The following is an 18,365-nucleotide window of genomic DNA, read 5'->3' as shown; positions in this document are numbered from 1 at the left end:
CCCCCCCCCCCTCTGCCGCTCACAAATATAAACAGAGCACAGGCACGACCAGCAGCATCCCTGGCCTGCATGCTTCGGCCTGGAGCAGACTCCAGACCAACAGTCCCACTGACATGATAGTGCATGAAATCTGCATGTCATTGCTTCAGCCTATAACCCAAAAATGAATTTAGTCTACTTTGATTTGAATTAAAAGATCTGCACAGGGCCACTAGAATTATGCCCCGGGGGAGCACAAATTATGCGCCCGGGGTTTACTATGTTCTGTTGCAAGACATTCTAAATTATGTGTCATGATGCGCTGCACATTGTTTGACATTATTACTTAATACGTTTGTCATTTTTCCCATGGTAATAGGGGCTGGGCAAAGATTTCACCTCATTAGTAAAAACTTAACCAAATAAAGAAATAAACAACTGACAGGTGACAAGTTAACCTTTTGTGAAGGTTCTTCTACAGCGCGTAAACACATTGCACAACGATTTTAGTAACTTTTACTACATCCCAAGCAGAAACCTAACACCCTCAGCAGATCTACTCATGCAACAGAGTAGAATAAAAAGAGCCAGATGGGGAGGTAGATGCTACACGCACTTGGTCCCCATAATATGGAACACCCTGCCCAGGGATGTACGCATGATAACCAACAAACTAGCGATCAGGAAGAGACTTTTTCCTTAAACTCCCACGCTTTCGGAATGTCAGGTCAGGATCGCTGTATGTTATGTTTCTCCTAGCACTGGGAAGCCCATGGCTAGCTCTGCGCTCTTCAAATCCATAAACATATCTTTTTAACTGTTGGAGCTAGAAGCATTTTTTGTCTGAAATCTTCTGCACCTTATGTAGCAGATAATGGATGATGAGGCAAATGCAGAAAATTATTAATTATGCTAAAAACATTCACGGCCGCAGAATCGCATAATTCCTGTGGCCCTGGATATACACCACCTGACACACTGTGACACATCCTTTGCAAGAGTACATAAAAATTATAAAGCTATTTAAATACAGGAAATCAGGTGGGTGCTGCCCACTAAAAATGCTTTAAATTACATGTGATAATGTACATTTGCACACATTTAGGCAGGTACAAGAAAAAGTGGTAATTGTGCATTTGTACATTTTATGCTCTGGAGAACTACTGGAATCTACAACTACTATAGACCCTCTGGCTTACTTCTGGAATTCCTAAATAGTCAGAAATCTGCTCTTAATATAAGAGCAAGTATAAAGGAGCAGACGTTTTTGCAAATTCAGCCTCTCTATCTGAATGTCTAAGTTAACTGAAGTAGGGTCCCACTATATCGTACCCCACACAAATAACCTCTGGACACATCCATGCTTTAGATATACACCAGGTACATCATGCCATGCAGCAATTCTAAAGAGATGGGAACCTCACAGTCGTGTCAACACTTGTTTACAGACCTAGATGGCCTCACTTTGGCCGTTCCTATTCAAAGGACATCATTAATCACAACAGCTTGGAGGTGGAGGGGAATGCAAAGACGCTGGAGGGTGGGTATGTACCTTTGACCTCATATTCTCTCTTTTGATTGGTAATATGTCTCTTAACACTGAGTGTGCGGAAGTCACTGGGTACTACTGAATAGTTAAAAAAATAATACCAAACTTCAAGTTCCAAGAAATAATTCAATTAATGAAATACGCAATAAAGATTGCTTCCCCTCTATCGTGAAGCTCCTCAGCATAATTGTGCAGACAAATTGCTGGTGTAAGGCAAAGCCACAGGTAATGGAGAATATGTCACACAATTAGCAAAATTCTTTAATGGACGAGTGACTGGAAGACGACCAATTGGCTCAACCTAAAGGCTATCAGATCAAGGTATGCTGGTTGGGACAAAGCATTTTCTAATCAAATTACATCCTGGGTTTATAAGTATATTAAGGAACTGACCTATTCTATACAAAAATTGAAAAATGTGTAGTTCCATGTCAGATCACACACTGGTAAGTATACACGAATACAAAAATCCAAAACCAGTTGCTACTGTCTCAGACTGTGCCATCAGAAGCCTCAATTTCTGAAAAAATATTTGGTATTCGTTGTATTAATGGGCACCAACAACTAGTGAAACTTCCACATGCCATTAGTCTTCTGTAACCATCAAATTTCCTTTTTTCAAATTGCACAAAACAAAGATTCAAGTAAAGGCACCAAAGACAAAAAATGGACCCGAGACACAAAAACATTAGCCAAATATAAAAATTTGGCTTGAGATACAAGAACAGTCACTAAGGTCAACAACTGAAAGAAAGCCACAAGAACAGTCACCAGACAAAAACTAAACATAAGATGCAAAAACCGTCAGTAAAGCAAGCTACTGAACATAAACCACAAGTACAGCTACCAAAGTCAAAAACTAAACACCAGCCACCAAGCCAAAAACTGAACTATGGTGCAAGAACAATCATCAAAGCCAAAAACTGAACCAAAGAATCACTACGGCAAAGCCCTCTATGTAGAAATTGCTGCACACCTCCTACAGAAACTTCAGAACATACAGAACGCCCCTGCCAGACTCATCCACAGCATTTCCCTATGAACCCACATCACACCCTACCTCAGGCAACTCCACTGGCTCCCCTTACAGCCAATTCAACTGCTGACCCACGCACACAAGGCTCTAAACAACCAAGGACCCTCCTACATTAACCATCACCTGAACTTCCACCTGTGAGAAGTTGGCCTGATATATGATGTTTCGAATTCTGGAACCACCTTGTATCAGTCCAAACAACCCTTATGATGATTGGTTGTAAGTCAACCTTATAGACCAGTTATCCTAGTGGTAACGTGGACAAAGCAGTCTTAGGCTAAACTCTGAAAGGCATGTGAAGCCAGCTGTATTACCATACACAACCCCCTTGAATACCAAATGAAAGGACACCACACAGATATATATTGAAAATATATATATATTTATTAACTACAAATATCCCCTGAACTCTTTATGAGCACAGAAGCACAAGCGTTAAACAAAACACAGTTTAAAATATACAAAAGTTGCACAATATGGATGAGCCCTAGGGGACACCTAAACCATATAATAAGAAAGTGGTATGAGAGATACCAATCTAAAAGGAAACAGGCCTAGGGCCTTGGGAATTGCTGGAGCTGTTCGGGACTAGCAGTGACTAAGTCGGGAAAGGCCCGCGGGACTCGGGTGCAGTGTTTAAAGTGCACGCACTCACCAATGCAAAGTCTATGGTGCGTAAAAGTTAGAAAGTTAGTTAGTTCGGAACCTTCCGAGTGACCTAGAAAGCTGAAACTTGAGACACAGGCCCTAGAGGTGTGTACCAGTGTAGGAACACCGGCGTTGCTGATTTACCTCACCCACAGGAAGCGGGTGCACAGGGTCGAAGTAGTGTCGGGTTTCGTCACGCTGGTCGATGGTGCTTGGAGCTGAAGATGCTGCAGGTGGCTCGATGTGAAGAGTTCCGGTGGATCCAAGGGTGGATCTGAAGATGTGAAGACCTGAAAGCAGAGGGGACAATGTTCAAAGTCACTAGCCAGTGACTACCGTGGAACCAGATTGGAACCAGGCGATGTCGGGTGCAAACAGGCGTTGAGGTGTAGCTTCTCTCTGCAGCCACGTGGACACCGGGGGTCGAGGACGTCCAGGAGTCGGTCACGAGCTGTCCCACACAGGCTTCTCGCTGTTGGCGGTGTCGGCAACTTGATTGAAGCAAACAGGCCTTGGCTAATGCAAGCCACGCAGGAGTCGAAAAAGGCTTGTTACTCGGACCAGCAAGGTCAGAGCGGGTGCTTTTTTTTACAGGAGTTAGGGCAAGTCTGGAGCAACCAGACCCGCAGTGTAGTTCTTCGGTTTCGTCGCCAAGATGGCCGTTGTGGCCGGGTTGGCGCGTCGAGTGGCACAATGCAAAAGGGCCCCACGCAGATCGTGGAGATGCTGGGGGGCTGATCTTCGGTGCAAGGGCTGCTCGGTGGTGGGGGTTCTCAGTCCCCAAAGCACAACGTCGAGGGTGCCTCTGATGCTCGCAGTCAGCTCTTCGGGTGTCTTCCAAGATGTCCGGTCCCACGTCTCTTGGTGCCTCCACGGGTCCCTTCTTTGCAGGGACTGTGGATCGGGCTGTGAGAGGTCTGGGAGTCTGGGTCTTGTCAGGCTCTGGGCTCCGGCGGGAGGCGGGAGGCGGCGGCAAAGCAGACGTCGATTCGCTGGTTGGTACCTGTGTTCACAGGGTGGCCACTCCTAGGCCACAAGGGAAATGCTCTTCAGTCTTCTGTGCAGCAGAATGTCGAAGTCCAGTCGTCTTCTTAGTTTCAAGTTGATTCAGGATGATCTGCTGTGCAATGGCACTGCTCCCACTCTTATTCCCAATCTGAGGGGTGTATCACCTACTAGGTCCCTCCTCTGGGTGGGACCAGGAAGGGGGGCGGTTACACCCCCTTTCCTTTGTCCAGCTCCTCGCCAGGCCTGGGTCTGGAAAGTCCCAGGACCGGTTTGGACTGGCTTATGCACGGGGACACCTTGTGTGCCCCGGGCATGTCTCAATCTATTCAGCCTTGTCCTACCCAATACACAAAATCCTGTTTGGGGTGGTGCTCGCACCTCCCAAGGCAGGAAACCCTTTGTCCAAGCCTTCCTCGCTGGAAGGACTCCCAGCAGCAGGAGGTCAGACTTGTGTCTTTGGTGGCAGCATCCATTTTGTGATGCTGAGGCTCAGGTTAACTTTAACCGGGGTTAAGGCTACGCACATGTCGTGTCCCTCTAGAAGGGTGGAATGCTATCCCCGTCAACAGAACTGTTGAGGGGATAGTATTCCAAATCGTATGACACCTTACTCGACATGTTTTGATAAAGCCAAACCAAAGTTAGCATATAACCGCGAGGATTATAATACACTTAAGAGTATATGGTATGGCAATATCCCGGAACAGCTAAGGGAGTGGTTCCCGACAGCTGCAGACAGGCTCAGCTCATGCTAGAGCACCATGTCACATATTTCCAAGCACTCTGCCTCCAGGATTGAAGAGGCCTTCCATAGGAGTGGCTGATAGGAACATATGTGTCCAGTTTAAGGTTAGATATAGGGATACTACACCTAAGCAAGTGGTGATTACACCAACTTGCCCCAGCTGAGTGATCAGCCAGTTGTGTCAAATATGGAGGCCAGGCCAGGGGTGGCACAATACATGCTGCAGCCCCTGGTAGGCCTTGGAAACACCTATGCCCTGGGTACCTAGGGTACACTGTTACAGGGGCCAATAAGGTGAACCAGTTCCAATTGTGTATGCACCTAAGGCACATGGAGTCCATTTTAAGGAGAGAGCAATCAGCCTGGGGCCCTGAATAGCAGGATCCCAGGCCAACTATGTCAAAAACGAGCTAAACACCAGGCAAAAAGTTTGGGGGTAACCATAGTCAGATATCCACCTTCCTACACCACCAACCGTCGAGAAGACTACGCTCCACCTTCCCTTCACTTGCCCATACTCCCCACATCTACCAAAGCAGAAGTGGAGGACGCGCCTTCTCTCATATTTCAGTAAAGACCTGGAACAGTCCCCTGTGCGCCACCAGACCATCACCCCACTTGCGGAATTCCAAATGGTCCTCAAGACCTAGCTGTTTGAACAAGCCTCCGGCACCTGCAAGAGCCTGGATACCCTATTGGTTGATTAGCTGTGCTTCATAAATGCTGATTGATTGGTTGATTGATTGGAGCATTGACGCATGTGATTTCCACCATCTGGGTCATGCTGAGCCGCTGGCGAAAGTAATCTGACAATGCCGGTTCACACACAGGCGTGGGCGTACAGGCATCATGGTACTATATACCAGAAGCAGCTGGCAAGGCCATGTGATGACTTTAGGACCAAGTGGGCGCGGTGTCTATAATATAGGACAGCTGACAAATAATGGGTAGCGGCTAAGAGATACACCAAGTAGGTCTCTTGCAATTCTAGACTTAAGTTACTGCAGTTCAACTACCTACACCAAAGTTACTTGTCCCCAAGACGCATTGCCCAAATGTTTACGGGCTCGTCGGACGCTTGTCTCAGACTTAAAAGAGTGGAAGCTTGAATTCCTGTTACAATTCAGTATTGTCAGTACAGATTTAAGATATTGAGATTGAAGCTCTTGCAGACATATGACAGGTGGGCTGAAAGCCATAAGGCGGGCTGAAAGCTATAATGCTGCCATTCATCAACACATGAATCTTCTTTGCTGACTATGAGTCTTTCCATGAATCTAACATATTTACATTTTAAATGTGTGAGTTTCATGTAGCACACTGATACACCATCAGGTTTCCTAGCATTAGATTGGCAGGAGAAAACTGCTCCATTAGAATCACTTTCCTCCAAAAAAACAAAGAGGGTTGAAGATGACGTCAAGTTTTCAGTTGTTTATCTTAATACAATTTTAACTGATATATGCGTATATCGCTGGTAGAAGGATCTGCCCCTGATTGGGGGCCATGGAAGAGAAAGATCTGCCTCCTATTCTGATTTTATTGTCCTTTGGTCTTGGTGTTCGCAGTGGATTGATTGACTTAGATCTCAGAGTTGGATGTGGCAGGGAACACATCACTGTGGCTTGAATACAGGGTAGTGGTTGGGGATAGATTGGTTTTATTTTCATAAAAAAAGATAGTGTCTATAGTCAACATCTGGGCTTGAACGGCCTATGAACTATAGACAGGTGTAGTTTATGAAGTTCGAAGGTATTCGTTGACCTGGGGGGAGTGAGACGCACTTAGAGAAATGAGAAACTATAAATGTCAAATAGATGATGACATTCTCTACATATGTTGGCAAAGGATATGGATAGAACGTGTTGTTTTTTATTCAGATTAAATTGTTTTAGTGATTTGTTTTTTTTAAAGAGTTTTATATAGCGCGAACTTGACCCCAATCGGGTATCAGAGCGCTTTGCATAGCACCAGTTACGTTACATGGGGGGACACATTCATTTTTGTTAGGCACGGGGAGATTAAGTGATTTGCCCAGAATCACAGAATGTTTTGACGCCGTTACCGAGACTCAAACCCAGTTCCCCAGGTCCGAGGTCGAGCGCCCTGTGCCGTTAACAGTAGTACATTAGAATATTGTATAGAAAAATATATTCTGAATTAAAAACTATGCCCTAAATATAATTTCCAAGTACTTTGTTCCACTGGGTGAGAGTTTCTATTATTATTTTTTTGTAAGTGATATAGACCACATGGTATTTCTGTTCACAGTATTCTGACACCATACCTTACAAAGAAGCAGATGTCCTTGCTCAAGGTTCGAGCGTGGGAATTTGTGGTTTGACACGTGTTTCTCTTTGGCTCCATGAGCCCTAAAGCTTTCCCAAGGCCTTCACAGCAATCTGAAAGGTGTTCAGGAAGTACCAAATGTCAAACAGGAAAAACAATATGGATGACATTGCACAAGTTTGTATACTTCCCTTTGGTTACTGTAATGAGCAGTTCTTGTCTATGGCATGTCCAGGTGGGTGCAGCCTAGTTCACCCGGGCACCAAGCTGATGGTCACAAGTCTGCTTTGGTTATTTACAGACCTACAAAGAGGCATTGTATAGTGCAAGCTTCTCAAACGAGTAGCTCGTGAGCAACCTACCTGTACACAGCTCTCCTGGGTGCAGCCTAGTCAAGTCAATTAGAAGCTCGTGCTTTGTTGAATGAATATATCTATACCAAAAATGATAAGCAGGTATTAGAGACTAAAGGGTGTGTATTTTCAGATCTCAGAAGCTAATGTTAGGAGAAAAATGGCTGGATTTCCAAAATATATTTAATGCTGATATTTAAGCGATAAAAGCAAAGGGTGTTGGGGAGACTTATTACTAATATTATTACCTTGGTTCTAGGGGCATGGCAGCTGTGGCTGCTACGTACTACCCATATAGTGGCATTACACATTAGGAAAGCGTTTTTACATTACTGCTGGCATCTGTGTCTGGTGTATTGAAGGAATTACTTTGCATATGCTGGTCACTAATCTAATCTTGTCTGATGTGGCAATCATTACATCTCTAATAATATTAGTAGCCCTGGAGGCTTTTCATAGAAGATAAGTCGCTTTTAATACAGAAAAGGTTGGAGACCCCTGGTACAGCGTGTGGTCTGTGGTAAAGAAGTATATAACCTACACGGAGGCAATGTACAGCGGGTGCTCTGCAGTGTGGGAGTATATAATCTACAGGGAGGCAATGTACAGCGTGTGCCCTGCAGTATGGGAGTATATAACTCACAGAGGCAATGTACAGCGTGTGCTCTTCAGTATAGCAGTATATACCCTACACAGAGGCAATGTACAGCGTGTGCTCTGCAGTATAGGGGTATATACCCTACAGAGAGACCATGTACCTTGTGTGCTCTGCAGTATAGCAGTATATACTCTACACAGAGGCAATGTACAGCGTGTGCTCTTCAGTATAGCAGTATATACCCTACACAGAGGCAATGTACAGCGTGTGCTCTGCAGTATAGGGGTATATATATATAGCCTACACATTGGCGATGTACAGCGTGTGCTTTACAGTATATACTTTACACAGAGGCGATGTACTGCGTGTTCTCTGCAGTGTAGGAGTATATAATCTACCCAGAGGCAATGTACAGCGTGTGCTCTGCAGTATAGCAGTATATACCCTACACAGAGGCAATGTACAGCGTGTGCTCTGCAGTATAGGGGTATATACCCTACAGAGAGACCATGTACCTTGTGTGCTCTGCAGTATAGCAGTATATACTCTACACAGAGGCAATGTACAGCGTGTGCTCTGCAGTATAGCAGTATATACCCTACACAGAGGCAATGTACAGCGTGTGCTCTGCAGTATAGGGGTATATAGCCTACACATTGGCGATGTACAGCGTGTGCTTTACAGTATATACTTTACACAGAGGCGATGTACTGCGTGTTCTCTGCAGTGTAGGAGTATATAATCTACCCAGAGGCAATGTACAGCGTGTGCTCTGCAGTATAGCAGTATATACCCTACACAGAGGCAATGTACAGCGTGTGCTCTGCAGTATAGGGGTATATACCCTACAGAGAGACAATGTACATTGTGTGCTCTGCAGTATAGCAGTATATACCCTACACAGAGGCAATGTACAGCGTGTGCTCTGCAGTATAGCAGTATATACCCTACACAGAGGCAATGTACAGCGTGTGCTCTGCAGTATAGGGGTATATAGCCTACACATTGGCGATGTACAGCGTGTGCTTTACAGTATATACTTTACACAGAGGCGATGTACTGCGTGTTCTCTGCAGTGTAGGAGTATATAATCTACCCAGAGGCAATGTACAGCGTGTGCTCTGCAGTATAGCGGTATATACCCTACACAGAGGCAATGTACAGCGTGTGCTCTGCAGTAAAGGGGTATATACCCTACAGAGAGACAATGTACATTGTGTGCTCTGAAGTATAGCAGTACATACACCGTACACAGAGGCGATGTACAACGTGTGCTCTGCAGTGTAGGAGTATATTACCTACACAGAGGCAATGTACAGCGTGTGCTCTGCAGTATAGCAGTATATACCCTACACAGAGGCAATGTACAGCGTGTGCTCTGCAGTATAGCAGTATATACCCTACACAGAAGCAATGTACATCGTGTGCTCTGCAGTGTAGGAGTATATTACCTACACAGAGGCAATGTACAGTGTGTGCGCTGCAGTATAGTAGTATATACCCCACACAGAGGCAATATACAGCGTGTGCTCTGCAGTATATACCCCACACAGAGGCAATGTACAGCATGTGCTCTGCACTATTGGATAGATACCCTACACAGAGGCAATGTAAAGCGTGTGCTCTGAAGTATATACCCCACACAGAGGCAATGTACAGCGTGTTCTCTACAGTATAGCAGTATTTACCCCACACAGAGGCAATGTACAGCATGTGCTCTTCAGTATGTACCCTACACAGAGGCAATGTACAGCGTGTGCTCTGCAGTATGTACCGTACATAGAGGTAATGTACAGCGTGTGCTCTGCATTATAGCAGTATATACCCCACACAGAGGCAATGTACAGCGTGTGCTCTGCAGTATAGCAGTGTATACATTACACAGAGGTGATGTATGATATGATATGATAAAAGTCATTTATAGAGTGCGCGTTCATCAACGGTTTCTTGGCGCTAGTTTGGATATGCGTGGACATGTGCAGTGATCAGATAGTCAGTTAGAAAGCCAGGGAGAAAAGCCATGTCTTAAGAGCCTTCCTGAACAGAGAGTAGGACTGGATTTGGCGTAGCTCGGGAGGGAGGGTGTTCCAGAGCTGGGGTGCCAGGGAGGCAAACCGTAGACCACCATATTTTTTCCGCTTAAATAAAATAAAATTATATAGTGGGAGGGGGGGTGCAGACTGCAGACAGAATGTAGCGTGGTGGGGGGGGCGCCCTGCTGGGGGAGGGGCATATTAATAGAACATGGACATTGCAGAACAACCCCAGTCATATTTTAGACCCCCACCCCCTTTACTTTTACTGGCATTAAATCCTGTTGCTCAAAATAGACAGGTGGGGGCACTGGGGGCCCTCTTCGTCACTGGAGCAGACAGGCCACATCCGAAATTATTTGCGGGAGCATTAAAAATACCGCGGCGCCGTCGGAGTGACGTTTGTACGCGCGGACCCCTAAATACAGAAATCACAGGGTAGAGGCCAGCAGGTGCACCCAGGGGCCCCTCCATCCGGCTGAGGCCTGCACCCTGAAGTCTTAGCAGAATCCTTCAGAGGCGCACAGTGTGCTGTGGCGCTGTCCGTCGGTGTGGCACCGCTAGAAGAAACCCGGAGCTACACATAAAAGAGGCGTGCAGAGCACCTCTGTCACAGGATCCCCACATCCATGTGCTCTGACATGCATTCATCTGCTGTGGTAATATAAGAACTGCACACATCCATCTGCAGTGACATGCATACACCTGCTGTAGCTCTGTATGAGTTCATGCATACATCTGCTGTGGTCATATTTGAACAGCACTCATCCGTCTGCTGTGATACTGTACGAGTTCCATGCATACTTCTGCTGTGGTAATATATGAACCGCACACCCCCGTCTGCTGTGGCATGCATACACCTGCTGTGGCATCATACGACCACACACATCTGCTGTGACACACTGTTATGTTATGTTAAAATTGTTTATACAGCGCAACGTACACCGGGTAGGTTTCTTGGCGCTTGAGGGGCAGATGGCTACAGGAAGGGGTAAATGTAAATGTAAATGCCAGCATTTGTAGTGCGCACAGCTACCTCCAACAGAAGTGTCCCGGCGCTGTCCGTATACCGCTTAGGAACCCTTCCTGGCTTTTCCCTGTGAAATGTCCACTCCTGGGCACCCCCAAGGTGAAGCCAGGCATCCCAGCGCTGTTGAGGCCGTTGTGGAGATTAAGCAAGCTATTGCCCAGAGTTACAGAGTGGGACCCATAATTAGAATAGGCACTGAGGCGAGAATTATCAGGTCCGAGGAAATTGAGCCCAAGACCCGCCGAGTTGGGTATTGAACCCTGGTCCCGGGCCAGACCTCTGCATCAGGGTCTGCCGCTTTAACCATTGAGCCACACTTCTCCACACCAGGGGTTAGTTAGTTGGAATAGGCAGACGAGAATAGCCAAGTTTTAAGCTGTTTCCTGAATTGAAGATGATTGTCGATGAGTCGTATAAAAAGAGGGAGAGAGTTCTAAAATTGGGGAGCCAACGTTGAGAATCGCAACCCGCCATATTTGTTTCGTTTGAATCTTGGAATGCTGAAAAGATGTTGGCCGGATGACCAGAGGATGCGGGAGGGATTATATTTTCTGATCTTAATAGATATGAACTCCGGGCCGGTGTCCTGCAGAGCTTTGTGTACAATGCAGCCTAATTTGAATGCGCTACGTTGGCTCACAGGGAGCCAGTGGAGTTGTTGCAGCAGGGGTTTGACATGATGGCGGGTGGAAAGTAGAAAAATAAGCCTAGCCGCGTGGTTCTGTATCAATTGCAGGCGTTGCACCTGGTAGGCTGGGATACCGGCGTAAAGTGAGTTTGCGTAACCAAGTCCGGAAATAATTAACGCCTGGACCACCAAGATATATGCTTCCTTTGAGAGAAATCTTTTTATCTTCTTTATTTTCCCTAACATAAAGAAGCAAACAGAAACCACTGAGTTGATTTGTGGATTTATAGATAAGTCCTTACTTATCGTTATCCCCAAGCTCTTCGCCGTTGCTGCAGGAACAGGCGGAGGTCCCAGGGAGGTGGGCCAAAAATTGGAGTTCCAGGGGTTGGTGTTGCCGCCTGTCAGGATCAGCTCAGTTTTGTTTGGGTTTAATTTGAGCTGGTTCAAGTTCATCCAATTGCTGATGTAGGTCATAGTATCACACAAGTTGGTTTCTGATGAACTGGTAGAATGTAGGTTGAAGATCAATTGCAGGTCGTCTGCATAATTAAACACCAAAACATTCATCTCCCTCAGAGCAGTGATCAAAGGTTGCATGTAAAGATTGAAAAGGAGGGGGGATAAGGAAGAACCTTGTGGAACTCCACAGGGGAGCCTGCCTTTCGTCGAGCAATAATGGCCCAGATGGACGGATTGAAACCTGTCAGTCAAGAACAACTGAAGCCAATTCAGTGCTCGGCCCCCAACACCTGCACTGCGGACACGGTTGACCAAGATGTTGTGGTCGACCGTGTCAAATGCGGCCAACAGGTCAAGAAGGATTAGAGCCTGAGCAGTATTTTGATCTGCTCCTTTATGAAGTTCATCCATGACCGACAGAATGACTGTTTCGGTCGAATGAGCAGGTCGAAAGCCGGCCTGGTTGGTGTCTAGGTAAGAGGATGCTTCAACAAAGGAGCTCAGACATCCTGCTACATGAGCCTCCAAGATCTTGCTAAGATATGGTAGGAGGGAAATTGGACGGTAATTGCTCATTACCTGAGGGTTTGCGCCAGGTTTCTTCAGAATAGCAAAGATCTCTGCAGCTTTAAAGGACTTTAAGACCGAGCCACTGCTAAGTGAAGAGTTGAGAAGGGATATAGGGGGTTCCGGGCAGGCTGTGAAAGCTTCACGCAGAATGTGGGGGGGACCGCTGTCGAGGGGAGAGCCTGACTTGACTTTGATCATTAGTTCAGAAAAGGAGTGCAAGGTGATAGGAGAAAATTGGTTGAGAGCCACTGGGGTTTGGCAGGTTGGAAGGTGTGTAATGGGAATGTTCGGTTGAGGGATGCTCACTTTTATTACAGAATTTTTTTCAAAAAAGTAGTGATTTAATGAGTCACAGAGCTGCTGAGATTGCTCAAGCTGTGCAAACACTCTAGCCGACCCTGTGAGTTCCTCTACAATTGAGAAGATCTCTTTTGATTTATTGGCTGAGTTCGTTATTTTTGCGGAGATGTACTCAGTTTTGCATGAGAGAATAGAAGATTTATATTCTCTGAGGAGAAGTAGGTACGTTAGTTTAAGTGCAGGATTGTAGTGTCTTCTCCATTTCCGTTCGGCTTGTCGGAGTTTTAATTTAGTTTCTTTCAGCTCTGGGTAAAACCATTTTTGGGCATCATGAGGTCTTCGTGATTCGATATTTTTTAGAGTGGCGACTATGTCGCATGCATTCTCTAGCCATAAGGTGGGGTTTATAGATTGGCTGGAGTTTGAGCAATCATGGGTCTGGAGCACTGTGTTGGCTAATATAGTGTGACATTTTTCAATGTTTGCTTGATTCCAGTTCCTGGCTTTCATACTGCCAGGCTTGGAAGTGACAACTGCGGTGGCACCCAGAATCGTAAATGTGATCAAATAATGGTCGGACCACACGCAAGGAAGGATTGTTATGGGTGAGATAACTAGATTCTGAGTCCACACTTGATCTAAGATGTGTCCCTTGTTATGCGTGGCTGTATGTATGTGCTGAGTGCAATTTAGGCTGACCAGAGTTTCCGTAAATTCCCGAGATCTAGAGTCTTCCTTGCTGTCCTCCGGCCAATAATTAAAGTCGCCGACTATCAAGACCCTAGTGTGGTTAATCACGAGTTGCGCAGTCAGATCCCCAAATACTTGGAGAAATGAGGGCATGGATTGAGGTGGGGGGGTACACAACCTTGCATACTAAAGAAAACTGGTATGATTCCAGTTTTATTGTTAGAATTTCAATGAAGTGAACTGATACTTTTTATTGATGATTGCCGCGACCCCCCTCCCATTTTGCCCGTTTCTCTATCCACCTGCAGTATGTAATAAGGATCAGGGATGGCCGCTACGATATCCGGAATGGATTCAGGGGTCAGCCATGTTTCTGTCTAAAATAAAATGTCCGGTCTGTTTATGTCCAGTAAGGAGAATAGCTCTAACTGGTGTTTGCACAGGGAGCGAATGTTAAGGTGATAAATTAACAATTCGCTACTCTTGAGAGTGGCGAAGGGTGATTTAATACCAGTTTTAACATAAGTGTGGGGGTGGGCCGGCTCAGTAGTTTGAGACCAGGATTGACCTGTATGGGTCTGTGGGGACCAGCAGCCAATAGTCCTTGTTGCTCCAAGGTACGCCTGAGGGTATTATCTATCTTGTAATCACCTTGGGGGTATTCTAGTTGACCTGTAGAGTACACACTCACACTATGAGTTGCATGCACATATCTGCTGTTATGTGAACCAATGTATACATAAGAGCAAGGGGCAACCCAGTAACCCTGGGATCCGGGTCATCAAGTCATAAAGACAAACAGGGGCCCCTCAAGGAGGAAGTGTGAACCTCGACTTCCTTGGAAAACGCATAGATCGCTATTTTCAATGAGATCCCTGCCTACAAGTGCTGCTGTGCTAACACACGAACCTCACGCATGCACCTGCTGTGACGTATGAGTCCCATGCACACATCTGCTGTGCCCCCCCCCACCTTTGACAGGAGGGGGAAGAAGGTCACCATCCTTCACCCCCTTCTCCATTGCCCCTCCTTCCCTTTACCTGCCGGGATGGGGCACCCCCAGCTATCCCCTGTTTCTATGAACATCTCGCCAGCCCTCACCTGCTGGGGCGCCGGAGCCCCTCATTCCTACCCCCCAGGTTTGTGAGGCTCGCCCCCACGGTCGCCCCACTGCTGCCCCCGCCTCGTCCCTGCTCCCAGACTGGGTAAACCCGCTGGGGCGAAGCGGACGGGGGCCAGACACTCTCACCCTTCCCTCCATCCCTCATTACCCACCAGGACTGGCACGGCCTCACCCCGCGCATTGTATCCTCTTCCCCCCTATTCCTTGCCTGATAGGGCACCCCCTCGCTTCCCGCTACCCTACCTCCCACGAAGGGGGTGCCCTCGCCCCTTCCTTTGCCCCACACTCCTCACCTTTTAGGCTGGGGATGCATTCACCCCTTCCTATCCCCTAATTTCATACATTCTAAAATGGGGTTCCCTCGCCCCTTCTATTGTCTCCTCTGCTTGTTACCTCACAGGAAGGGGGTGCCCTCACCCTTTCCTTGTCCCCCTCATTCATTCATTATCTTCTAGGCGGGGTGTGCATGCCCTCACCCTTTCCCACTCCCATATTACACCCTCATTCCTTGCAGGATTGGTGTGGGGGGCCACACCACACTCTACTCTTTATCTGCTTGGATGGGGTGCTCTCACCCCTTTCATTTCCGTCTCACACCCTCATTCCTTTCCTGCTTGGATGGGGTGCCCTCAGTGTCCTCACCCCCTCCACTGCCATCGCACACCATTCCTTACCTGCTTGGTTGGGAGGGGTGACTTCACCCCCTCCATTACCCCCCCCCTCTCCATTACCCCATCCCCTAATTCCTTACTTTCAGAAAAATGGGCTCCTCCGCCCCTTCCACTTCTCCCTCGCCCCCTAATTCCTTATCTTCTATAAAGGGGGTGCCCTTGCCCCTTCACTACCCACCGCTCCTCATTCCTTACCTCCGAGGAAAGGGGTGGCATCACCCCTCCAATCCTACCTCAGTCCTTATCGCTTAGATTGGGGGTGCTCTCAACCCTCTCCCCCTCCTCGTTCCTCACTGCATAGGATTGGGACCCCCACCCTTTCCAGTGCCCCACTCTCAGTCCTCAGCCCCTAGGATGGAGGTGCCCCCCCCCCCTTTCAGGTGTTCTCTTTGCCCCTCATTCCTTAACGCATCCCCCCTCCATGTGTGCATCTGCTCCTTATTCCATATCCAGTAGAATGGGGGTGCCCCCTCCCATTGCCCCCACATGTCTTCATTCCAAGTATGGGGTGGCCTCCCCCTCCATTGCCCTGATGCCCCCCCCATTCCCCCTTTCCTTACCTCCTGGCAGCGGGAAGAAACCCTCCATGAAGGGGCTTTGTGCGAGCACCAGGCACAGGAAGAGCTGGAGGTAAAATCCGGTGGCCACGGGGCTGGGGGCCACCATCCTGGGGCCGGGCGCGGGGTGTCGGGGGGCCCGGGGTGCGCTGGCAGGGCCTCGGGTCCTCGGCTGGCACAGGCTGTCTGTCGGTGCTCCTGTCCAGACCCTTCCCTAGTGGGCTCTGGGAGGGAGAGAGTGAGTGAGTGACCGCGCTCAGTCCCCTCTCCCTCCTGCGGGGAAAGCGCCAGGCACCGGCTTAACCCTTCCGGGCCCGGGCGGGAGCGAGCACAGCAGGCAAGGGACCCCCAGCGGGCCCGGAGACGCCTCTCTCCCCTCGCCCTGAGTACATGAGAAATGAAGGGTGGACAGACAGACGTACACCGAGAATCGTACGGAGAGACGGTGACAGAAGTAGACACAGAGAAGGCCAGAGAGACAGACAGTCACAGGGAGAGCAACACAGAGAGAGAGGCAGACGGCCAGAAGAGGTGGCCACAGAGGGACAGCATAAGAAAACGCGGGCAAGTTAACTCGATAGAGAGGAGACACAGACAGGTAAACGGATATGTGGCCAAAGACCGAGGTGGAGAGATAAAGGCAGAAAGACAGATAGACAAAACATGGTCAGGTTAGACAGACAGAGAGGGAATACAGACAGGCACGGATAGAGATACAGGGAAAAACCGAGAGATATTCAGAGATGGGTAGAGAGAGCCATTGCACGCCGGGACAGATGGAGAGGAAGACAGATAAACAGACGTAGCGAGGTACAGATACAGTGAGTTGTAGACAAAGCAAGGACAGATTTACACCTCACTGCACATTCATCCCACATGAGTGCGTCTGCTTAATTCAGTACAGAGGCAGAATCTGCCTGAACACCTGCCTGTGGGCAGCCTGAAGAGGTCATGGTTAGATAGAGTCACAGAGAGATAGTGACAGAGACAGAGGGGACACATACACACAGATCGATACAGACAGAGGGGTACCTGCTCCAGACAAAGAGCGCCTTGAGGCAGAAAGGATCCTGCAAGCCAGTCTAGCCCGCCCACCATCATCCCTGCTTGCGGTAACCACAGGCCCGGCTCCAGGAATTTTTATTTGGGTGGGCTAATGGTACATTTGGGTGGGCCACTACCGTCCGAATTTGTCACTTCTGGAGGTAGTTTACAAGCCATAGATTACATCTTATCTACTTGCCAACAGTCGCTATGATACAAGGATTGCTTCTGTGTGTATACAGAACATGTGGAGAGTTATTTACTGGCGCCCCACCACTGACCTCTTTCTCTGTAGATACCTTTACTACAACCCTCCAACAGTGCACTCCATCTCTTCGTAGCCCCTCCCCCTCATGACCTCCTCCTCAGACTCCCTCGCTACCACCCTCCTCCAGTGCCCTTCATCTCTCAGTATCTCCCACCCTCCCCCTATGACCTCCTCCTTAGATTCACTCATTGCCACCCTCCACCAGTGCCCCTCATCGCTTCCTAACCCAGCCCCCCCATGGCCATCTCATTGGATTCTCTCACTGCCACCCTCCAACAGTGTCCTTCATCTCTCCAAAGCCCCTCTCCCTCATGACTTCGTCCTTGGATTCCCTCACTACCACCTTCCAACAGCGCCCCTCCTCTCTCCAAAGGCCCTCCTCCTCATGACCTCCTCCTAGGATTCCCTCAATGCCACCCTCCACCAGTGCCCCTCATCGCTCCATAACCCAGCCTCTCCATTACCTCCTCCTTGGATTCCCTCAATGCCACCCTCCACCAGTGCCCCTCATCTCTCCAAAGGCCCTCCTCCCCATGACCTCCTCCTTGGATTCCCTCAATGCCACCCTCCACCAGTGCCCCTCATCTCTCCAAAGGCCCTCCTCCCCATGACCTCCTCCTTGGCTTCCCTCATTGCCACCCTCCACCAGTGCCCCTCATCGCTCCATAACCCAGCCTCTCCATTACCTCCTCCTTGGATTCCCTCAATGCCACCCTCCACCAGTGCCCCTCATCTCTCCAAAGGCCCTCCTCCCCATGGCCTCCTCCTTGGATTCACTCATTGC

At 48.2% G+C, this 18,365-nt stretch overlaps 1 protein-coding gene across 1 annotated transcript in view; it reads right to left on the bottom strand.

Annotated features, from left to right (window-relative positions):
* COLQ (collagen like tail subunit of asymmetric acetylcholinesterase) overlaps positions 1-16,508 on the bottom strand; it is a 367,702-nt gene extending 351,194 nt beyond the window's left edge. The window contains exon 1 of the mRNA XM_086942196.1: positions 16,273-16,508. Coding sequence (XP_086798322.1) covers positions 16,273-16,378 — 106 coding nt within the window. The 5' untranslated portion in view covers positions 16,379-16,508. The remainder of the gene's footprint in view (positions 1-16,272) is intronic.
* Between the last annotated feature and the right edge of the window lie 1,857 nt (positions 16,509-18,365).

Source organism: Lissotriton vulgaris, chromosome 10, assembly GCF_964263255.1.
Source record: "Lissotriton vulgaris chromosome 10, aLisVul1.2, whole genome shotgun sequence".
NCBI lineage: Eukaryota > Metazoa > Chordata > Amphibia > Caudata > Salamandridae > Lissotriton > Lissotriton vulgaris.
This window is presented reverse-complemented; position numbering and strand designations above follow the sequence as displayed.